This window comes from Hevea brasiliensis, chromosome 16 (genome assembly GCF_030052815.1).
Source record: "Hevea brasiliensis isolate MT/VB/25A 57/8 chromosome 16, ASM3005281v1, whole genome shotgun sequence".
Lineage (NCBI taxonomy): Eukaryota > Viridiplantae > Streptophyta > Magnoliopsida > Malpighiales > Euphorbiaceae > Hevea > Hevea brasiliensis.
Window position 1 is genome coordinate 64,904,880 of NC_079508.1, and position 24,437 is coordinate 64,929,316.

Below are 24,437 nucleotides of genomic sequence, written 5' to 3' on the forward strand. Positions count from 1 at the left end.
AGAAAGGCCACTATATTATGTCTCGTTTAACGGATTGACGAGAAGATTGCAGTATATGATTTTGCAATATTCTGAAATTACCGTATAAACATTCGGTTATACAAGCATACCATATTACCAATTATCAGAAACTCCAGGGCAACATTAGATAGCTCAGCGGTTGAAATTCAATGGTAGCATTGTTATTGGTGAATAACTTTTTCCCCATTCCCTTTCTATCCATCCTCTTTCTCCTCTTCATCCTCTCCCTAATACTAGGAGAAAACAATTCTTTCTCTCTCTCTCTCTCTCTCTCTCTCTCATATAACCAAGATTGCAAAAATTTTTCCTGTTTAGCTTACATCTGCAAAGCAAAACAGCAACGTGAAGAATGTGCAAGCCCTCATTGTTTACTTCCATAAACACCAACTCCACATTTGCATAACACAGTAAAGCGTTGGACAGATCACATAAGCAAATCGGTGGCAACTTGATGCATACACTTTGCATAGTTATTTAGGTCTAATTTCATAATCATTTTATTTTATTATTAGTTATTTTTAGCTAATTTCATTAGTTATTTAGTTAGTTTTTCATAATTGTCAATTTTGGATTAATTTGTAATTTTTATTTCATTTTGTAGGAAAAATAGTGTTTGTGAATGACTGAAAAGAAATTTTGCCATTGAGGAGTGACTTCCACAGCCAAAGATGTCAAAAACAAGTTTTCAAGCTGAAATATGCATTGACCAAAATTGTGCATAACTTGCCGCATAAGCTATGCGGATCTGCATAAGGAGAAAAATCACTGTTCCAATACCTGCCGAAATGTGCATAAGGAGACTGCATAGCTTATGCACATTCACGCCTCCCTTATGCACTTTCACGGAATTGTGCATAACCTATGCACCAAGTCATGCAGTTTCGCATAAGTGAACCAGAAACCAGCCAAAAACTGCGTAAGGGACTGCATGACTTATGCAGTCCACTTATACAGTCTCATAAAGAGTTCATTAATGAGCTGGCAGAAGATTCCCTCAGAAAATCCCTCCTCAAACACACCATTTTAGGGCTCCATGTCAGAAAATGCTATAAATAGTCTCATTTCCCATTTCCCATTTTAGAAGGGACAAGAAGGAGGAGAGCAGAAAAAGGAAGAGATGTAGGCAGCAGCTAAAGAGTCACTTTCACCTTCCACACCACTTTCAACCAAGATTTGCATATTTCTTTACTTTCTTACATTCTTCCTACATTTCTAGTGTTTAGTTTATTGTTTCCTAGCTTATATTAAAGTTTTATTTCCATACAAACTAAGAATTTCTTGTAAACATTATGGGTAGTGAGTAGTTTTATTTTGATTCTGGAGTATGGGCTGTAATATTTGAGATATTTTGTGGATTTTGATTGGGTAATCCATATTTTGTGGTCTTAATGAGTTTTATTCATTTCTTGTGTGCTTAATGACATGCTTAGTGTAGGATCCCATTAAGTGATGTTCTTAATCCATGGTTAGGCACCGAAAGGAGAAGGCCTTGTGATAGATAATCAAGAAATTGGACTTAATTAACTTAGATCTAGAAATAGACTAAGGATTAAGAGGATTCACATATTAATTAAAGAACCTAATGGGCCTTAATTAACTCTAACTCCACGAAAGTAGGATTAGATTGATTAATGCACTCTTTGTCTCACTCGAAAGGGTATTCAAAGGATTTAAGAATTAATCTCCTTAAAACCCGTAAGTTCCGCAAGATTTGATAACCAATTCAAAATCCCAAAATAGCTCGAATATGAAATCCCGAACTCCGGAATCGCCTTTTTATCATTGTCAATTTCTAATTGAATTTTATTACTTGCCATTTTAAATATTGCCATATTTGAACTTGCTTATTTCAATTTGATGCAATTTTAGTTTAATTAATACATTTTTGGGTAGATTTTTGATTTTGCACATATAGATTTCATACTCAAATACCCATCAATTTGTTACTTTAATTTCAAAGATAGTTCAATTTAGTCAATTTTTTATATCAAAAATTCAATCATTAACACGACTCCTCGTGGGAACGATATTTTTTTTTCTATACTACTTGTACGACCCGTGCACTTGCGGTTGGGCCACATCAAGTTTTTGGCGCCGTTGCCGGGGAGTTGTTTGTTTAAGATTGAGTTCTTGATTATTTTAGTTGTTTATAGTTTTATTTTTGTTATCTTTTCATTTTGTGTTTGTTTGTTCTTTTTCAGGTACTTTTAATCTTTTATGAGAAGAGCTAGAAGCACAAGTGACACATCCTTATTATTCAATCCTGAAATTGAGAAATTTTGTAAAGCCAACAAGAAAGAAATCAGAAAAAGAAAAGAACCTCTGAGAGAAACTGAATTAGAAGAAGTCATGGCTGATGAAAGAATTAGAATTGGTGGTAATGCTGGAAATGATCGAAACAATGAAAATGTAGCCCAAGGAGAAGAGGTTGTAAATGCTAATGTGCCTAGGGGAAGTATGATGGATCATGCTTTTCCTCGTTTTGATGACTTGAGAGAGAGCATAGCAAGACCAAGAATTGATGCAAATAGTTACAAGATGGATTTTGGAGTTCTTCAAATGATTCAAAATTCTCAATTCGGAGGACATCCTTCTGAAAATCCACACACACATCTGAAGAAGTTTGCTATGATCTGTGACATGCAAAAACAACCTGGAGTATCTGATGATGCAGCAAGATTGAAGCTATTCCCATTCTCTTTGAAAGATAGAGCATTGGATTGGCTTGATTCTTTACCTCACAACTCCATTACAAATTGGGAGCAGCTCACTGATGCATTTCTTGCACAATATTTTCCACCTGGAAAAACTCAAGAATTGAGGAACCAAATGACAGCTTTTAGACCAAGAGAAGATGAAACTCTCTATGAGTCATGGATGAGATGGAAGGAATTAGAGAGACAATGCCCACATCATGCCATTCCGAAATGGATGATAAATCAGAATTTTTACACCAATGTTACTCCTGCAATCAGAGGGATTATTGATGCTCAAACAGGAGGAGAATTTATTATGAAGCATGAAGATGAAGCTTATGAGCTATTGGAGAAAATTGCAAAGAATACTCATATTTGGAGTAGTCCAAGAGGACCAGCTCCAACTCAAAAAAGGCAAGCTGCTGGAATATATGATCTTGATCCATTCAAAATGATTAATGCAAAGTTTGATGCACTTACAAATGTCTTGGCTAAGAAGATGGAAGATTTGAGTATGTTGGTTAGTTCAACATTATCATCTGGAAGTTCACAACAAGTGGCTTATACAGAAGGAACTACCAGCTGTGGAGTAGACTATGGAGAGCAAGCAGCATATGTTGGTAATTATGGAAACAAGCAAATGGGGAATCCTTACTCTCAAACTTATAATCCAACTTGGAGGAATCATCCCAACTTTTCATGGGGAAATCAGCAAAGTCAAGTTTCAAATCAGAATTTTCAGCCACAACAGCAACAAGGAATTCCATATCAGCAAAATAGGCAACCATTGCCTAATTTTCAGCAGAAAACTATGAATCCTCCACCAAAACAGCAAGAACAAAGTTCCAACACTGAAGCTTTATTACAACAGATTCTTGCTAACCAAACTAAGCATGATGAGGAGATGAGAGAGATGAAAGCAAGGCTAGAACAGATGCAAACACATAATGAATCTTTGGAAAATCAGATTGCACAACAAGCATCTTCCTCAAGTACCAAGTCTTTTGGAAAGCTTCCAAGTTAACCAGAAAACCCAAGAGAGCAGTGTCAAGCTATTACTTTAAGAAGTGGGAAAGTTGTAAATAATGAGAAGAGTGAAAAAAATGAAAAAAGTGAAAATAGTGAGAGGAGAGAAAATGAGAAAGAAATTGATGAGAATGAAAAACAAGAGAGTGAAAAACAAGAGAGTGCAGAAAAATGTAAAGAGAAAATTGAAGAGAAGGAAGAGAAGTATATACCTCCAGAGCCCTACAAGCCACAACTTCCCTTTCCACAAAGATTTCAAAAAGCCAAGCTTGATAAGCAATTTGAGAAGTTTTTAGAGGTTTTGAAGAAGCTATACATAAATGTGCCTTTTATTGATGCTCTTTCACAAATGCCCTCTTATGCAAAATTCTTAAAAGAAATTCTCTCAAACAAGAGGAGAATTGAAGACCATGAAACTGTAGCTTTGACAGAAGAATGTAGTGCTATCCTCCAAAGGAAACTTCCTCCAAAGCTCAAGGATCCAGGGAGTTTTTCAATTTCATGCCACATTGGGGAATCATGTTCTACAAAAGCTTTATGTGATTTAGGGGCTAGTGTTAGCCTTATGCCCCTCTCCATCTATGAGAAGCTCAATATGGGAGATCTTAAGCCAACTCACATTTCTCTTCAGTTAGCTGATAGATCAATTAAGTATCCTGAAGGGATTTTGGAGAATGTGCCTCTGAAGGTTGGGAAGTTCTATATACCTGTTGACTTTGTCATCTTGGACATGGAGGAGGATTCTAATATTCTAATTATCTTGGGAAGACCCTTTCTAGTTACAGCAGGAGCATTGATTGATGTTAAGGGAGAAAATTTGACTCTTAGAGTTGGTGAAGATCAATTGGTTTTCAATATTAATAACACTATGAAGAAGCATCATTCTGAAGCTGATACTTGCTTGAGAATTGATATCATTGATGAGCTGGTTGAAGAACACTTCAGAAAGAGATATCTGGAAGATCCACTTGAAAATTGTTTGGTTCATGGAGGAGGCATAGACTATGACAACCCTCATGTGGCTGTATATGCTCAACATTTAGAGGGTAGTCCACCATTCATTTCTGTTCCAGTTTTTCAACTCACACAAAAGGAAAAAGCAGAATCTAAGCAACCATCATTCAAGGAAGAAGATGCACCTAAGGTAGAACTTAAGCAACTTCCTTCTCAGCTCAGGAGGATGCCATTTGGGTTGTGTAATGCACCAGCCACTTTTCAAAGGTGCATGATGGCAATTTTCTCATATTTCATTGAAGACATAATGGAGGTTTTTATGGACGATTTTTCTGTTTATGGATCTTCATTTGACATATGATTGGCTAACCTTTCTAAAGTTTTGCAGCAATGTGCAGATACTGATCTTGTGTTAAACTGGGAAAAGTGTCATTTTATGGTTCAGGAAGGGATAGTGCTTGGACATCTGGTGTCTAATAGAGAAATAGAGGTTGATAAAGCCAAAGTTGAAGTGATAGAGAAGATGGCTCCTCCTACCAATGTCAAGGGAATTCGAAGTTTCCTAGGACATGCCGGGTTCTACAGACGCTTTATCAAGGATTTTTCTAAAATAGCCAAACCTTTGTCTAATTTGTTAAGTAATGACATACCATTTGTATTTGACCAAGAGTGTTTGGATGCCTTTTGTAGGTTGAAGCAAGCTCTTATCACTGCACCAATCATGCAACCTCCCGATTGGAGTCTACCTTTTGAAATTATGTGTGATGCTAGCAACTATGCAATTGGAGCTGTTCTTGGTCAAAGAAAAGACAAAAAGGCTTATGCTATTTATTATGCTAGTAGAACACTAGATGAGGCTCAAACAAATTATACAATAACTGAAAAGGAATTTTTAGCAATTGTCTTTGCATTGGAAAAGTTCAGACCTTACATTATTGACTCAAAGGTGGTTATATTTTCAGATCATGCAGCCATCAGGTATTTACTCCGTAAAAAGGAGGCTAAACCAAGGCTCATTAGGTGGATTCTGATGCTACAAGAGTTTGATTTGGAGATTAGAGATAAGAAGGGAGCTGAAAATGTAGTTGCAGATAATCTTAGTAGGCTGAAATTGGATGATGAAGAAATGGATGAAGTCCCTATTGATGAGTTTTTCTTGGATGAACAACTTTTCTCTCTTGTTGCTACACTACCTTGGTATGCAGACTTTGTGAATTATCTATCTTGTGGAGTTTTACCTCTAGGTATGACATGGCAACAAAAGAAAAAGTTTTTGCATGAGGTAAAATTTTATAGATGGGATGATTCTTTACTCTTTAGGAGATGCTGTGATGGTTTAATAAGGAGATATATTCCTGATGAGGAGACACAGAGTATTATGCATCATTGCCATGCTTCTGATTATGGAGGACATTTTGGAATCTCTAAAACAGCTAGCAAAATTTTGCAAGCTGGTTTCTTTTGGCCAAATCTTTTTAAGGATGTGAGGAAATTTGTGTTGGAATGTGATAAATGTCAAAGGAGTGGAAATTTGTCAAAAAGAGATCAAATGCCCCTAAATGGTATTCTTGAAGTAGAATTATTTGATGTCTCAGGAATAGATTTTATGGAGCCATTTCCTCCTTCATTTGATAATAAATACATTCTAGTTGGAGTTGACTATGTGTCAAAGTGGGTGGAAGCTATTGCAACTCCAACTAATGATGCTAGAGTGGTAGTGAAATTCTTAAAGAAATTTGTTTTGAGTAGATTCGGAGCTCCTAGGGCTATAATTAGTGATGGTAGTTCACATTTTTGTAATAAATAATTTGAGAGCTTAATGAGGAAGTATGGTGTAGTGCACAAGATAGCTACCCCATACCACCCTCAAACTTCAGGACAAGTTGAAGTTTCTAACAGAGAGCTCAAACATATCTTGGAGAAAACAGTGAACAATTCTCGGAAAGATTGGTCTATCAAACTAGATGATGATTTATGGGCATATAGGACTGCTTACAAAACCCCTATAGGAACTACTTCCTTTAGGTTGGTGTATGATAAGTCTTGTCATTTACCTATGGAGCTAAAACATAGAGCATATTGGGCCATTCAGACCTTGAATTTTGATCTTAAGCAAGCTGGTGAAAAGAGACTATTGCAACTTAATGAGCTTGAAGAACTGAGGATGGATGCTTATGAAAGTGCCCGTATATACAAAGAAAGAACCAAAGTTTGGCATGATAAGCATCTTAGAAAAAAGGAATTCAAAGAGGGTGATTCAGTTTTATTTTTCAACTCAAGATTGAAATTGTTCCCTGGAAAACTCAAATCAAAGTGGACTGGTCCATATATAGTTTCTAAGGTTTTCCCTTATGGAGCAATTGAAATTTAGAGTGAAAAATCTGAGAATTTTAAGGTCAATGGGCATAGATTGAAACATTACATAACTGGAGACCCAATAAAGGGAGCAAGCTGTTATAAGCTCTCCAATCCCTCACCTCTTTTCACTGAAATGCATGAAAAGTCCAACTAATGACTATAAATTAGCCCTCTTGGGAGGCATCCCAAGTCCTTTTATTTTGCTTTTGCTGATTTACTTTTACTTTCACTGCTTTTGTTTTTTTTTATCTTAAATCTCCCCAAATTCCATTTTTGACATTGTTGAATCTTGTCCCTTGTAGATGTATTTCAATGGAGGAAGGTTGGTGAACTGCTGGGGAGTGATTCTTAACTTGAAAATTTTGTCCTTCAAACTCTCCCAAAAACTGATTGGTTTTTGCTGCATAACCTGTGCAGGGGCTGCTATCTAGTTTATGCAGAGAGGAAGAAGAAATTCTGCAGCAAAGAAGGGTCTGCAGCAGATTACTTATGTTCTTGGTGAGGTTGGGTGTGTAACTTTTTAATATTTGTGCTTATAAGGTTAATATGGTGGTAAGTGAGTCATTTTTGCAGTTTTGAACTTATTTGGATTGTGGGATTCAAAGTGGATATATTGCATTTTCTTGGCAAAACTTGGAGAGTTCATTTCATCATTTGTGGGTAGATGCAACTTTATGCAGATTTTATTGAGTTTTAATGTGCTAGATGTTGATTTGCAGAATTTGAGTCAAAATGGCATGGGTAACAAATGCCTTTTATGCAGGATTCACTTTTACAAGCATGTGTGATATAATTTTGTTGGATTTTGTATATATTGATGTGTTTTTGGTGATAATTTCTCATGATTTATGCTTAATAGAATTATATTTCTTCATTCTAGGGTATTTTTCACACTTGCAAATCATTTTCCATTGCAATCTCAATCTTGTTGAATTGTGCATAAGCAACTGCATAGCTTATGCAATCCTGCATAACCACAATTCTTGCCATTTTTATCTCTGTTGCAAACTGCATAAGATAGTGCATAGCTTATGCAACTCTACATAGCCACATTTTGTCAAATTTCAAACTTGCCGGATGGTGCATAAGCAAGGTGCATAACTTATGCACATTTGCATGACTTCAAATCCTGCATTTTCTCTCTCTGCCGAAGTCTGCATAAGGAGGGTGCATGACTTATGCACTTCCGCATAACCAGAAACTCTGAAATCCAAAATCTGCCGAGAGGTGCATAAGCAGAGTGCATGACTTATGCACTTCTGCATGACCACCAACCCCAAAACCCAAAACCCACCGAAAAGTGCATAAGCAGAGTGCATAGCTTATGCACTTCCGCATGACCACTCTCCCTGAAAGTCAAAACTTGCCGAACAGTGCATAAGGACAGTGCATAACTTATACACTTTTGCATGAGCTATTTCTCTGAAGTCCAAAACAAGTCGAAACATGCATAAGCAGGGTGCATAAGTTATGCACACCCATTAATCCCCTTATGCAGTCTTACACATCCAAATCCAAAAATTTTCTTCGACTCCCATTTTTCCCACCTCCCGACTTTTCTGTTCACTACCGTCCGTTCACTCCCATTTATTCCGGCATTACCTCTTTCCCTTCTTCTCCACGCTTATTTCCGCCGCCTTAACCCTAATCTCTTCTTGCATTTTTCTTTTCTTCCTCACCTTCTCCATCTTCACCATCGGGAACTATGGAGTCGCCTCCTCATTCCCCTCTAGCTTCTCCTCTTGAGGTCTCGCCATTGTCAATGCGACCTCCTAACCCTAATTCCCCTCCACAAGAGACACCCCCGCCACCCTCCACAGCCACGTATAAACGAAAAATCAGGTCGAAATCTACCCGACCCATGGCCTCTGCACCTCCTCTCTCAAAACGCAAAGAACCACCCACCACCCCAAGGTCAGAGCCTCCACCCAAAAAGCCAAAAACTTCAACCTCCACACCCTCTTCCAGCAAAAAGCAATTGTCAGCAACCTCACAGGTCTCAAAACTACCTTGGTCCCTTCCTGATGCAACTCACAAAGCAACATTTAAACGACTTAAGGAAAGGAAGGTGCAACCCACTAGGTATATTTCTGTGGACTCTCTCCAGTCACTTGGTTTATTTGACAATGTAGTTGCCTATCTTGATGGTATGGGTTGGATGGAATTTATGTACAAGCAAGAAATTGTTTACCCAGCTTTAGTTTTGGAATTTATTTCCTCATTCTCTGCCACCCTGAAATTGCATGATGTAGATTTTAAGCCAACTATGAAATTTAGATGTTTGGGGCAAAATAGAGAGTTATCATTAGATCAATTTCATAGCATTCTTGGTTTTGCAATTGATGGGCTATTTAGAGTGCCATATACAGGGGTAGAGGTAGCAAACAAGGGTATTTGGAATGCTGCTCAATTTTGGAGAATTATCACAAACCAACCTCAGACTTTTTCTGCTGGCATATCAAAAACCTCTCAAATACTTGACCACACTTAGGTTTTTTCATAGGTGATTGCTAGCACTATTTTGGGCAGAGGGACTAGTTACAGTCTTTGTGGGGAAATCTGAATTATTCATGTTATGGTGTGCTTTTCACAAGGTCAAGGTTTCTCCTGGTTATTTCTTTTGTGAGCATGTGTTGCATATTGCCACAAAATCCATAGGTGACATTGTCTTGGGTGGGCTCATAACTGTTATAGCCAAGCATTTTGGTTTTAATCCTGAAGAGCACCCAATACCAAAGACTTGTGGACACCTTATATTTTGATCTCGCACACCTATCCAAAACAGGGTTCAGTTTGCCACATTCTGACATTGCACAACCAGCAGCAGAAACTGAACCCACTGCACAACCAGAAGCCCAACCTGTCCCATCAGTCCCACAGCACTCTACTGAACCTACCCCACCCCCTCAATCTGCACAGGACACCCCAGCAGCTTCTGCTCAGCCCACACCTCCTACAGCTGAACCCTCCTCATCCACAGCCCCTCCTGCATTCAACACTAAAGCCTTATTCACCTATCTTGAAAGGCTTAGTGATGATATATACTTTGTGGATAGGAAGCTTGACACTGGTCTTGATACCCTCAAGGATCGTCATGATCACCTATTTGACCTTGTCATGGAAACCAGGGACAAGCAAAAAGAATTGAAGGAGATGATGAAGAAACTCATGATTTTTCTGGGAATGCCACCTCCACCTCCATCACCTCCTCCAGCACCATCATTTCGACAGCAGCCAGATGCAACCAGCCCCTTAGCAACATCTATCGACAAGGGCAAAACAATAGAACTAGACTAGTTTTTGTTTTACATTTGTTCAAACTTGTCGGACTTTTTCTTTGTACATATGTTCAAACAATTATAGTTTGTTTTGAATTCTGTTAGTTTGTTTTGAATTAGTTTGTTTTGAATTAGTTTGTTTCTTAAAGTTCTATTGGATGGCCATTACATTAGTTTTCCATTGATTTTCACTGCCTTTACTGCCCTTTTGTGCATAATTGTCCATATATTGTATATTCTGTTTTGTATATTGTGGTTGCACATTTTTCCTTGCTAATCATCATGCAGCAGCTTTTGAATATACTACACAGGCTGTGAATTCCCTTATGCAATTATTTTGCATAGCCTGTGCAGCCCTTATTGCTACTTATGCAGAACCGCACGGCTTATGCACCCTACTTATGCACCTGTTCTGGACAGCACTTTATTCTGCATAACCTGTGCAGCTACTTATGCATTCCCATTATCTCTTGAATTCTCATCTGCTTTATACCAGGTAACCTTTTCTTTTTGCTCTTAACATTTCACAATTTCTGGTAATTACTATTTGCTTTGAGTTTTGATAATACATTGCTTGAGACATTGAGGACAATGTCTAATTTTGAGTTTGGGGGTGTGCATTTTGATTTTTGCTTCAGTTTTCACATTTTGAGTATAAGAGCATTTCATCCCATTCCATTTACATATACTGTAAATATTTTATACATACATCCATACATACATATACATTACACATTTACACACACATTATACATCACTTAGAAATTGTACATATTGCACACAAATAGATTCCCTCCATTTAGTTAATGCATTACTCATTTTTAGGAATCATGCATCATGCATTAAAATCTTTTGCCAAATCCCTTGAGTATTGAAAAGCTACCTATGAGAGTGATTTGACTTACCTTTAGTTGGGTTTGTGGATTGAAAGTTTCCTAAGAGACGCAAGGTTTTGAAGTGTCTATCCCTTGCCTATATCTTCTTAGCCAAAAAGCCACCCAACTAGTAATTTGGAGATGGAAGTGTTTAGAGAGAGTTATCGGATATAAGGTAGTCAAATGATGTCTCACCAATCCTAGAACAAATTTTCTAAACCTTTAAAGGCGAAATACCAACTTGTACTTGAAAAGAGAGATGATTAGGCATTCTTTGATTTAAATCTCTTCATTTTAAACCTTTGGCCCTTTTCCTAATTAAAATTGACCATTGCAAACCCCTTTGAGCCTTTTTGTCCCTAATTTTTCTTGAAACCCTTATTACTACCTAGCCAATGAACCAAACACTCCAACCCTTTTCATGAGAATAATTATTTACAACATTAGGTACATATTTAAAAATAAAAAATAAAAATAAAAAAAATAAAAAAAAATAAAAAAAAAAAGAGAAAAGAAAAAAATGCAATAAAATGGAAAAGAAATGCTTGTCACCTTGTAAAAGTGCTAGTATATGTGCTTTTCACCATTGTCATTCGAAATGAAAGAAATCCACCCAAAGTATTAAAAGAAATGAGTTTGAGGGTGGCAAATTTTAGGGACAATCATCAAAAGAAAATGCAAAATACAAGTTTAAAGAATCAAATGTCCCTCCATTTTTATGTGTTTTGTAAACTATGCCAGCACTTGACAATCCTCATTGTGTATTTCTCTCCCCCGTATAGAAAAATATATAATAAAATAAGAAATGTACCTTATGTTGTCAAAAATTGAAAATATTCTCATGCTTTGAATCCTTTTTACCCATCTTTCTTCTTAGCCTCATTTTAAACCCCATGGCCCCATTACACCCCTAAAAAGACATTTGATCTCTTGATAGTACTTGTCACATTAGTGGAGATAGGAGTAGGGAATTTGCCTATGGGATTGGAGAAATTATCTATTCATTCATTTAATTCCATCATTCTATATAGAGACACTTTGCCTATTGATTGTCCTAGAATTCCTTTTGAGCATAACTTTCTCTTTTGATTGGTTGATTTGGGGATTTTGAATGATAATTGACTTGATGGCTAAGCGGTGAAAGCTTGGATAAGCATTAGATTCTTTGCATTTTGAAGGATGGTATATGGATTGTTGGTGTGGCTAAAGGTGTGTTATGTTACTTTAATAGTTGATTTTCATAGCTCTTTGGATAAGGCACCCCTAAAAAAATTTGCATTGCAATTTTAAGTTTGCTTGAGGACAAGCAAAAGCTTGAGTTTAGGGGTATTTGATGCATACATTTTGCATAGTCATTTAGGTCTAATTTCATAGCCATTTTATTTTATTATTAGTTATTTTTAGCTAATTTCATTAGTTATTTAGTTAGTTTTTCATAATTGTCAATTTTGGATTAATTTGTAATTTTTACTTTGTTTTGTAGGAAAAATAGTGTTTGTGAAGGACTGAAAAGAAATTTTGCCATTGAGGAGTGACTTCCACAGCCAAAGATGTCAAAAACAAGTTTTCAAGCTGAAATATGCATTGACCAAAATTGTGCATAACTTACCGCATAAGCTATGCGGATCTGCATAAGGAGAAAAATCACTGTTCCAATATCTGCCGAAATGTGCATAAGGAGACTGCATAGCTTATGCACATTCACACCTCCCTTATGCACTTTCACGGAATTGTGCATAACCTATGTACCAAGTCATGCAGTTTCGCATAAGTGAACCAGAAACCAGCCGAAAACTGCATAAGGGACTGCATGACTTATGCAGTCCACTTATGCAGTCCCATAAAGAGTTCATTAATGAGCTGGCAGAAGATTCCCTCAGAAAATCTCTCCTCAAACACACCATTTTAGGGCTCCATGTCAGAAAATGCTATAAATAGTCACATTTCCCATTTCCCATTTTAGAAGGGACAAGAAGGAGGAGAGCAGAAAAAGGAAGAGATGTAGGCAGCAGCTAAAGAGTCACTTTCACCTTCCACACCACTTTCAACCAAGATTTACAGATTTCTTTCCTTTCTTACATTCTTCCTACATTTCTAGTGTTTAGTTTATTGTTTTCTAGCTTAGATTAAAGCTTTATTTCCATACAAACTAAGAATTTCTTGTAAACATTATGGGTAGTGAGTAGTTTTATTTTGATTCTGGAGTAAGGGTTGTAATATTTGAGATATTTTGTGGATTTTGATTGGGTAATCCATATTTTGTGGTCTTAATGAGTTTTATTCATTTCTTGTGTGCTTAATGACATGCTTAGTGTAGGATCCCATTAAGTGATGTTCTTAATCCATGGTTGAGGCACCAAAAGGAGAAGGCCTTGTGATAGATAATCAAGAAATTGAACTTAATTAACTTAGATCTAGAAATAGACTAAGGATTAAGAGGATTCACAGATTAATTAAAGAACCTAATGGGCCTTAATTAACTCTAACTCCACGAAAGTAGAATTAGATTGATTAAGGCACTCTTTGTCTCACTCGAAAGGGTATTCAAAGGATTTAAGAATTAATCTCCTTAAAACCCGTAAGTTCCGCAAGATTGGATAACCAATTCAAAATTCCAAAATAGTTCGAATATGAAATCCCGAACTCCAGAATCGCCTTTTTATCATTTTCAATTTCTAATTGAATTTTATTACTTGCCATTTTAAATATTGCCATATTTGAACTTGCTTATTTCAATTTGATGTAATTTTAGTTTAATTAATACATTTTTGAATAGATTTTTGATTTTGCACATATAGATTTCATACTCAAATACCCATCAATTTGTTACTTTAATTTCAAAGATAGTTCAATTTAGTCAACTTTTTATATCAAAAATTCAATCATTAACACAACTCCTCGTGGAAACGATATTTTTTTTCTATACTACTTGTACGACCCGTGCACTTGCGGTTGGGCCACATCACAACTATTGTTTGGAATAATATTTGTATATAAATAGGCATATGTACAAAGTCATTGATACATAATGGCACTTGGGACAGATAGAGCTTCCTTGTTGAGGGTAAATACATCTGATACAAAACAAGAAAACACAATGGAATTACAGCCATTTAAAATTGAAGTTCCACTCGTTATTCAGCAGTTCAGAAAATATCTGGTTGCAATAGTTTAGAACATTGAAGACTCATTAAAATACAGCACCAGCACTGCTATTTCTTTTGGTTTTCCTTTCAGAATCCATCAGAACTCATACACAGAAAATTATACACATGGGGAGCAGAACTACAACATAGATTCAATAAACATGGGTCTCCATACAAAGAAGAAATCAAGCTAGTTAGTAAAAGCCCTCACACTACTAAACTATGTTGTACACTTACAATAGCTTTGCTAATCCGCAAATCAACCCTAAATTGGCAGGTGAGGTTTCCATGGGTCGGGCCTTCATTGTCTCCAAAAATTCCAGACTACACACACCCTTGATCCCAGCCAAATTATACAGAAGCTGATGTGCATCTAAACATGTACGATTTTAAGAATGTGTACGTAACAGCCTGGAAGCCAAAAAAATTGAGGCAGCCTTGGAAACTGGAAAGTCGTCAAATTACATAGGCTAGGAATCTAAATAAAAAAGAAGCCACTTTCTATGTGCAAACTTCTATTCACAAAGATAACAGACTAAGAAGCTAATCGCCTATCAAGTGAAGATTTCTCTGACAAGCCAATCCAAACTAGGATAAGCAAAGTACAGTATTAAAAATGACGGGATAGCAAACAGAACTGTAATAAGAATGTACAGGGCCAAAATGGCTGCACTAACAGGTATGGCATATAAAATGATCAAAAGGAATATAATGACCAAAGGAAACTTAGCTGTCAGATGAATGAAGAAAACCAGTGACTTCTGAAGGGAAGAATTTATTCTTCCAAAATTGAGGATAGCATTGCCCTGATTATGGTCATGGTTTGTTCTTGATGGTTCTAGAATATGTCCCCTTCTGATGTTACTGTGACTCGACTCATTTCTGGGGGCTAAATTGCTGTCTGGTGACCATTGGGGTTGATGATCTTCACAGAAGGTATTACAGGACTTACGTCCATCATCATTCTTACTTTCAACCATCCAAAGTAGAAAGTAGTTCTTGCGAGGAAACTTCAAGTGACCTCTATAGACAAGACGGAAGGATAAGAGATTGCACCACGGACAGGAAATAAAGAGGGGAAGTTGAATTGGTAATGTCGGGAATTTCACAACTGCCCATTGAAGTCCTAGTACGCAATTTTTACACAGCGTATGACCGCACCATAAAACATAAGGAACATTTTCCACAATATTGAAGGACTCCCAACATATTGGGCACTCTAGGCCTTCTTCTCTGCTAACAAGAGAAGACACCTCATCATCTGAGCAATCTGATTCTGATGCATCTTGAGTTAGCTTTGAAGTACTGCTCAAACCAACATTTCCTGCTATGCAGTTGGATGCAAAACTCCACATTTTTATATCAAGGACAAGTATCTTGAGAAAGCAGAATCACATGTTATGCCTATAGCAACTGAACCTAACAATGGTCATCAATAATCATAAACTTATACCAAGAAGGTCTCCCCTTGCTAATTATTAGCACCATTAACCATTTTGTCAAGCTCACCTGGAACAAGATAGAAGTAAGAATGAGAATCAAACAAGTTTCCTCATTATTCAAGGCAGAGTTCAGTTGGGCATCCATTTCCAATTTTTCATTGCAATGTGACAAATTGCCAATGAGTAACGTATTATAATGACAGCCCAGTTAGGTGCTCAATGCTATCAGTACTCAGTAGCAAACAATCTCATTGAATCAATGCATAATCACCAAAAGAAAATTGGAGAATTAAATCAATTGATTAGAAAGAATAAGAATAAGATGACCAAAAGGCCTCAATAACCAAGACTGAACAAAAAATATGCAAAAAAATTTAACCTAATGATGAAGTGATCCACATAGCTAAACCCAACTAGTTTGGGATTAAGACTTGGTAGTTGTTCTTGTTATTTGATGAATGGACCTATCCAGTTTTCAGCCAAACCAGATACCATTGCTTCTAACCCCAAAGCACAATGAGAAATCCATGGCAACAAGGCATATTCATCACTAACTATAAGATTAGAGTGATCTTTTGATTAAACACACGGCTCTTACATTATTTACATTCTAGTCACATAAATTCATGTACATAAGTTGTATCCCTAGAAGATTCACAATGCCCACATGCTAAGCTAGCTAGCAGAAAAAATGCAGAGAATAAACCTACATCCAAGCACAATAGATAATAATGATGATATTGACAATGAAGAATAACTAATTGATCACCTTATTATATTAGAATGCAGATAGAGATGGATGTGAATATAAAAAAACGCCATTTGAAGATTTCTTGTGAAACATGCACAGAATCAGACTATAAAAAAGGTTCAGTAGACAAAATAATCCATGAGGCAGAGATCAATAACCTGATTGGAATGTCAAATACATCTAGTCATTGGCATACAGTTGCAAATTCTAATAATCCCGACAAAAATAGTTACCGCAGCTATGGTTTTTTTTTAAAAAAAAAATTAAAATAGTTAATGAACTACGCTTAAAGCAGTCCCCAATCCATAGACCCATACCTTTATGGCACAGCAAACTTTTATTCTTTGTTTGGCAAATTGGTTTTCTATTATGTGGATTTAAGAGTTTTTCTTTTCAATTTTTGTAAAGAAAAAGGTCCCAAATCCACGCAACTCCAAATCAGTGCACCAACTACATCTTTATCAAAAGAGAATCGTCCCTCATCACATATGCCAATATAAATAGTATTTAAAAAAATCTCATTTCCACAATTACTGCTTGCAGCAATCCTAATAACCACTGCAAAGTTCACAGTTAACATGAACCTCAATAACAGTGGAAACGAGATAAAATAGCATTTATGATCACCTTAAGAAATACCCATTTCAATATAATCCAAACCCAACCTTTCCTTTAGCTTCTCTTAGCTTACATTTAAATCTCAGATATGAGAAACAAGATTATAAAAACTCAAGCAGCAAATACACAACTAATAAAATAAAATAACTAACCATTTCTATCTTTATAAGGAAAAAAAAAATCTCAAAACCAAGATCCAGACATAAAAGAAGGGACAGAAGATTGAAACTAAAAACAATCAATCCATGTAGATCTGAGCTTGACGAACAAAGGGAAGAACTTGAAATATGAATAAAAACAAGATAGAGTGATACTGCATGATCTTACCGATGATACATGATTTGATCGGAGAAGGAAAAATCGAAATAAAAAAAAAAAAAGTGATTCAAATAAAATCCTCTACTCTTCTCCCTCTGCAATTAAAAGAATGGACAAATTGTTAGTTTTGGGGGTTTTGGAATCTTGTGCAACCGATTAAACGCCGAGGGATGAGAAGGTTATTTAAGTGGTCCACGTGGCTTCCGTTGATTGGGGGTAAGAGTTATTGTTGTCGTTCTTTAAGAGCTTTTGTATGAATTTGAGAACATAAAATTTTTGTGCAATTCAATTTCATATTAAAGTGTTTAGTGTAAAAATATTAGAATTAAATTTAAAAAATTAATTATAACTAAAATTAATTTTTATCAAATTTGATAAAATTTAAAATAAATTTTATAAAATTTACATAATAATACTGTTTAGTCTGCAATGCTCTTATTAACAAATTTTCTCCCAATTAAATCTTATTGACTAAAAAAAATAAAATCACAAATTAATTTTTTATCTATTTATTATTAATATGTTTGAAAAAATATATAAGTATTTTATTTTTTTAAATTATTTTATATTTAAATTTATTATGCATTAAATAATAACATTATTTATATTGTTATACAAATCTCTTATATTATAAGGCATGTGAATTTAATTTATATTTATTATTAAATTGTTAATTAGTTTACATATTTATTAATTGCTATAAATTTATTAGGTATAAAAATTTTTTAAATTATGTAAAATATTATAATTTTTAATTTTACTTTGGAGAGTAATTTTGAAAATAATGATAAATAAATTTTAATTTTAAAATTATATTAATTATAAATTATATAAAATTTAATTTAATTTTACAATTTAAATTGTATCATATTAAACAACAAAATTTACATAAATTCTAATTAAAATTCATTTTAAATGATTTGCTGTTGAATCAAATAATACATAAGGAAATTGATAATGACCTTATGTCTGATTTTTTTGGCCCAAAAAATTCTACACATGTATCTATTTAATATCAGAAATATATATATATTTTTTATTTTTAATATCACGTTAAAGTTTATTAATTTTATTTTATAATTTTTTATGTGCAACGATTATATACAATTAATAATATTTAATTTAGTAATTAGACATATTACTCTTTTAATTGAGTTAGTGTAACACCCCTAATTTTTAAATTTATTATTTTATGGGTAAATATTAATATTTTATTTTATTTAAATTTTAGAAAATTATTTGAAATTTTTAGGATTTTAGAAATCAGGTTCGATTTTCCAAAAATATAAAACTTTGATGATTTTTAAAAATTAATTTAAAGACCACATGGCAAAACTAAAAATATATTTGTACTCTACGAATTTTTTTGAGTTTTCTAAAATTTTTTCGGAATTTTTGAGCCTCGTTTTTTGTCCCAAGGCAGAGTAAAAAAAATTTAAAATTTTATATTATGAATCAAACCGACCGAATCGAACCGGACCGTATCTAACCGATCAAATCAGACCGGCCATTTCTTTTTCTTCTTCCTTCCTAGCGCGCGTGCCCGACACTCCCTCCCTCTCTCCTGTTTTCTCTCTCCTCTCTCCTCCTCTAGCCTCGCCGCTGCCTCCCCAGCTTTCCCAGCTCGCCGGAGCGCCGCCCCAGCCCGTCCCTCTCGCTGGCAGTCGCCTGAGGAGCAGGGAAAATGCTCCCGAAGACACCCCAATGCGCAGCGTGACGTTTCGCCTTCCCAGCCAAAATCCGGCTACCGATCGGATCGGGTCTTGTGTCAAAACTCTTCTACACCTCGAGAGCTTTTCATATATACCAAGAACACCAAAATCTATCCAGCGGTTTGCCCAATTTTTGTTTAGGAAGTTTTAGCCCATTTCGACTTTTGGACTAAATTTCTCGCAAACCGTGAACTCCATGAGAAAACCTAGAGTACCGGAGTGCTCCACTCATCGAGAGCTTCGCGGCAATACCAATTTCAAAATTTTTCGACACCATTTTTTGGTGGGTCCCGCGAAACTTCATAGTGTTTTTTCAAGCACTAAATAAGCTAGAAAATTTCGTAAAAATTATATACTAACTCCCGTGTTGTGGCCTTCGTGTAGGTACCTTCAATTCGCGGAAATTCAACGGTTACCCGAGTTTGTAAATTTCAGACCGGACAGACAGGCTATCAAAAAAGTCTTGGAAATGGGTTGAGATTTTGGCTACTCCACTGTTTTCAGACGTCTCAAGCGCGTTCCCGAGGTCGAAATCGGCATAGGTAAACTTGAACTCCATATTACTAAATTTTTGCCTTATACTGGGTTAGAATAAAATTTATAAAAAATTCATGGATGATAAGAAAAATTACGATTCCTATTGCAATAGCCCTATAATATTGTTAAGGACCGCGGGGCAGGTTTATAGAATTTTTAAAGTTAGTTTGGATAGTTTTTGAAAAATATTAGTTTTGAAGTATTATAATTGAGTTGTCTGATGTTGTGATTATTGCTTGGTTTGGAGGGCCCAGGAGGGGCCATATAATGATGATGAGATATGGGTTGAGTTTAGAAGTGTTATTTGAATCATTTTGCAGGCTGGATAGGTCATAGGTATAGGGGAGACTCTGCCGGATTTTCAGCACAACTTAGGGTGTTTTTGGTCTTTCTAAACTTGTATTGAGTCAAATATATTAAATAATTATAATGAAATTGTCAGGTAAGCCGGGACAGCCTTCCTCCTCTGTTCAGCTGCCGCAGTGACCTCGGTTCAAGTTTATGAGTAAAATATTAATTTTAATTATAATTTCGATATTATTATATGTTCAAGCATGCCCATGCATCACTTATAAATATGTATCTATGTAGTTAAACACTAGGCACGTTTTATATTTCATTCTTAATTGTTGAAGTGTCATGGATGTTGTTTGTGGTAATTTGGAGCAGTGTGTGTGCGTGGCGTGCGTGTGGTGTGGTATTGGATATGGACAGGATGGGTAGACACGGCTTGAGAGACACTCACTGGGACCCCGCATTTGATTTATTAAGCGAAAGTCCGGCTTGAGAGACACTCGCTGGCAAAGGTTGGATTAAGAGGGTTGTATAGGGGATCAGCTCTCATATATATATTGTTTGACAGTGTTGGGTGTGTGAGTGCTCCAAATTGCCTTTTTGCTAATTGTGATATGAATTATATGAAAAATTTATGAGGATGTTGCATATCACTCTACAGGGTGCATTAGCTTTAGATAGCTATAGAGATTATAATTAAAATTGGTATTTTACTCTCTGAGTCGAATGCTCACTCCTGTTCATCTATTTTTTCAGCCTACAGGAGGATTATTTATTGTGGCTAACCTGCTCTTCTTCTTCACAGGTCCATTGATAGTATTTAATGTATTTTGTATAATTGAGTTAAATTTTTAGACTCTGCATGTGTTAGAAGCACTTATTTTATTTGGGCCTGTATTATAAAAATTATGTTGGACCAGTAAGATTATTAACTGTATACATGATGGGATTTGATGAGGGAGCTGAGCTCCCATTTGAGTTATGACCTTTTGATTATGTGGAGGGTGAGCTGAGCTCCCCAATTTCTTATATATTGTGTTTACAGGTCTGATGAGTAAAAAACTTTCTATTAAATGGTCCATTTTATAGCCGGATTCTGTCCGGTTAAATTCTTGAAATTGGGCCCAAATGGGCTTTAGAGTTGGGTTGAGGAATAGTTAGGCTTATTATGGGCCTCGGAGGCTTTAGGCTGGCCCAGGTCCTAGTGCCGGTCCAGCCCATAGGTTGGGTCGTGACAAATGTGGTTTCAAAGCTTAGGCTTTAGATTCATGGAAAAGTGTGCACCTAGAGCTATCACATGCGAAGTATAGGATTCTGTTTCATCTTTTTTTTTTTGTAATTCTTCATTTCTAGATTCTGTGTTATTCCTCGGTTAATATAGGAGTGCTTCAATTTAGCACCTTAGTTTTGTGAAGTACATAGAAGTGTGAAATAGAGTTAGCAGACATGTTGAGGTCTATCATGGAAATACGTTCTCCAAGAAACACTATATTTCTATCAGTATGAGTCTAAGTGTTGTGCCTATCTGGTGCTAGGCACGAGTACATAAAGGTGAGTTTTAATAGTATAATTGCACTAGATAAGGGTAAGGATGCCACTGTTGGCAGTCATCAGTGGATGACCCAGTCAGAGTAAGTTTATGATAATAGTAGATTCAAGAGAGATAAGAGATTAGGAGACCTAGTCTGTCAGGACGTATCGTAGTAACTATACAATGTTCTTGATGTCTGCTCTGTAAGCTGTAAATTACAGTACCGACATGAGATTATTATGTAGAGCTGCGTGCATCCCCGTGGTGCTCCATAATGAGAGTGTTTGCGGATGGCCTCTGTTTTGGTACAATTATGCTAGAACAGAGTTCTATATCTGCAGAGGAGTTGGGAACTCCTGGTTAGGGATCTAGAGCTATAATATCGAAAGGTCACAGTCGGGTGGTAACTAGAGTCAGTAACTTGGTTACCTTAGCATGAGCTTGAGTTACATCAAGAGTTGCCATCAAACCAGAGGTTGCGGATTAGTTGCAAAGTAAAGGTAACATCTATAGAGTGAGACCATCTGGTCTTTGTTATGGAATTTTGGATGGTTTTTGCAATATAACAAACGTTTTGCTTAGAGCTTAGTAAGAATAGTATACCTTGTGTGTATCAGTAAGGTGTAAAGTACAACCCTACTACATAGAGAAGTTCGAAACTATGAATTGATGATTTACAGAGCTATGATATGATAAGAGAGTTATTAATTAGAAATGGTTTTGGCAAGGGGGTAAATGTAGTACCTTTGTTGCAGTAAGTTAGGGTATAGTCTTATCTTTTTCGAAGGGATAGAAGGTTATTACTGATAATGATGACTTATGGAATAGTGTCCCACATGGGACTATTGCGTGAGATATAGAGTTGTTAGCTTAGGTGTTCTGGAGAGGATACAAGTTCCATTATATGAACCATAAATGATCAGATCATGATGGATGTAAAGCCTTTAAATTGAATGATGGGTTTGGGTGCCCAGTATCTTAAATTTTGGCTTATTAAGTAAACATGGAAAAAAAACAAACAAATAAATAAAATTTCTGCAGAATTAGTTCTCAAGGTAGTAAGGGTATTATGTAGGCTAAAGGATAAGAATATAGATCACATAATAAATGTATAACTATAATTTTCTGAGTTCTTTTTTGAATTCATATCATTCAAAACAATAGTATAATCTAATTATAATAGTGTTAAGAGTAATAAATTAAAGAAGATAAATCACAGAAGGCCAATGGATGGAGAAAGTGCAGAATAAAAGTTTGGACAATTGATTGCAGATGCAATATAATCTAAATGCTAGTGGAAGTACTAGCTAGAATGGTCAAAGGACCAAATCTGAGTAGCATAGATATGTGATAACGCGGTAGAGACTCTAAAAGATATAGTTAGCAAGTACAGCTATCATGTTAGGAAGAAGAATGGAACCAGGGATAGAATAATCAAGTTCTATTTTGGGTAAGACAAAGGAAATAAATGAAAGGACAACCTAAAGGGCCCATAATAAAAGAAACAAAGTTAAGATATAGGGTAGGCTAAGTTTTATTCTTGGCAAGGTGAATGATAAGGATGGAGAACCCAAAATGGGACCACATTAGTGAGAATAGTGATGGAAGTATGGAATCTAGTAATGTGATACTCATAGCATGATGTAGTTGAGGTAGTGCCAAGGGCTAAAATATAGAGCTTGGAGTTGCATGATTGGATCTTACTCTATCTCTTCCCTATTCCTAAAGTGAAGTGGATAGCAATGGGGCAAGATTCTTTTAACTTGTTAACAGTATCAAGAAAATTAGGCGAGGAATACAATAATAATGAGCAAAAGCTATAAGGTGTGCGATGGTATTGCAGACTATCTAATTAGGCAGAGAAAAAGAAGTTAGTAAGTAGTAAGTTGAATAAAAGTCAATCTAAGGGATCAAATAGGTATGATGAGAGGAAAAGAATGATAGATAATGACACATAGGCTTTAGCTTAGACTTTTGAGATAGTGAGAAGATAGTTAGATGTTCGTTATAAATGTCAGGTAAACATTTTTAGTGTGATCAACAGAATCACTTTGCAGTGAAGCAATAACAACAGAACAACGGTAGGGGTAGAATGAAAAGTGACAAGTATGGGTGGTTATAAATCACTAGAAAGTTCAAGGATCAAATTAATGACCATAGATAAGGGTGGAATTATTGCTTGGAAGAATCTATTAGTGAGAGAAATCTTTCAGAATTCAACAAAAGTTAAGGGTATAATATAAATGATGATAGATATGAATCATAGATCGAGTATAAGTAAAGTTAATAAATTATAAAATATTATGTCAAGAAGGATAATGGTACAATAAAGGGTTCATGCGAATGATACCTTATAGGTAGAGTACAATTGTGCTAGGAGATTATGAAGTTTGAAGAGAAAGACCAAGAAACATAGGTTAAACGTTATTATATGGACAATCGGGCGTAGTTGAATATAAGAGGATATTTTTCTTTCTTTTCAAGTTTAGCTCATGCTTTTGGTTCGAGAGGGTTATATAAGGAACAGAGACTGAATCAAGGAGACCTAGTTATTTGAGAGTTTGGTAAGCACCAATTCATACATAATTTCCTGATATGAGAATTACAATAAGTGCATACCTAATGTTAAGTATGAAAGGATGATCAGAGTAGTGACAGGAGTTAAATTGAGTTAGCTACTAAGGCTTGCAATTGTTTTAAACTATGAGCTAGAGGAAGTAATATTTGTGGATAAGTTTCAATATATGAAATTGTTGCTCATGGGAAAAGTTGAGGCTGAAGTTTGGAAAGCTATGGGCAGTATATGTAATTATATTAAGGAGAATGAATACGTGAAGTATCTTGTTTGGAATTAAGGCATGGCACACATTTCCCACAGCC

General features: G+C 35.6%; 1 protein-coding gene and 1 non-coding gene across 2 annotated transcripts; both read right to left on the minus strand.

Annotated features, from left to right (window-relative positions):
* Positions 1 to 2,835: 2,835 nt before the first annotated feature.
* On the minus strand, positions 2,836 to 2,942 carry LOC131175101 (small nucleolar RNA R71). The gene has a single exon (XR_009145262.1). It is a non-coding gene; the product is annotated as a small nucleolar RNA R71 (small nucleolar RNA).
* An 11,378-nt stretch (positions 2,943 to 14,320) lies between these two features.
* Positions 14,321 to 17,630, minus strand: LOC110657706 (uncharacterized). Its single transcript, XM_058137885.1, has 2 exons — positions 17,493 to 17,630; positions 14,321 to 15,863 (listed from the first exon to the last, which is right to left on the minus strand). Exon 2 carries the CDS (start codon positions 15,707 to 15,709, stop codon positions 14,909 to 14,911), a length of 801 nt encoding a protein of 266 aa, XP_057993868.1. The 5' UTR covers positions 15,710 to 15,863; positions 17,493 to 17,630; the 3' UTR covers positions 14,321 to 14,908.
* Between the last annotated feature and the right edge of the window lie 6,807 nt (positions 17,631 to 24,437).

Bases quoted from the DNA above. Each gene is read 5' to 3' on its own strand.
- LOC110657706 (XM_058137885.1), bottom strand. From the start codon at position 15,709: ATGTGGAGTTTTGCATCCAACTGCATAGCAGGAAATGTTGGTTTGAGC.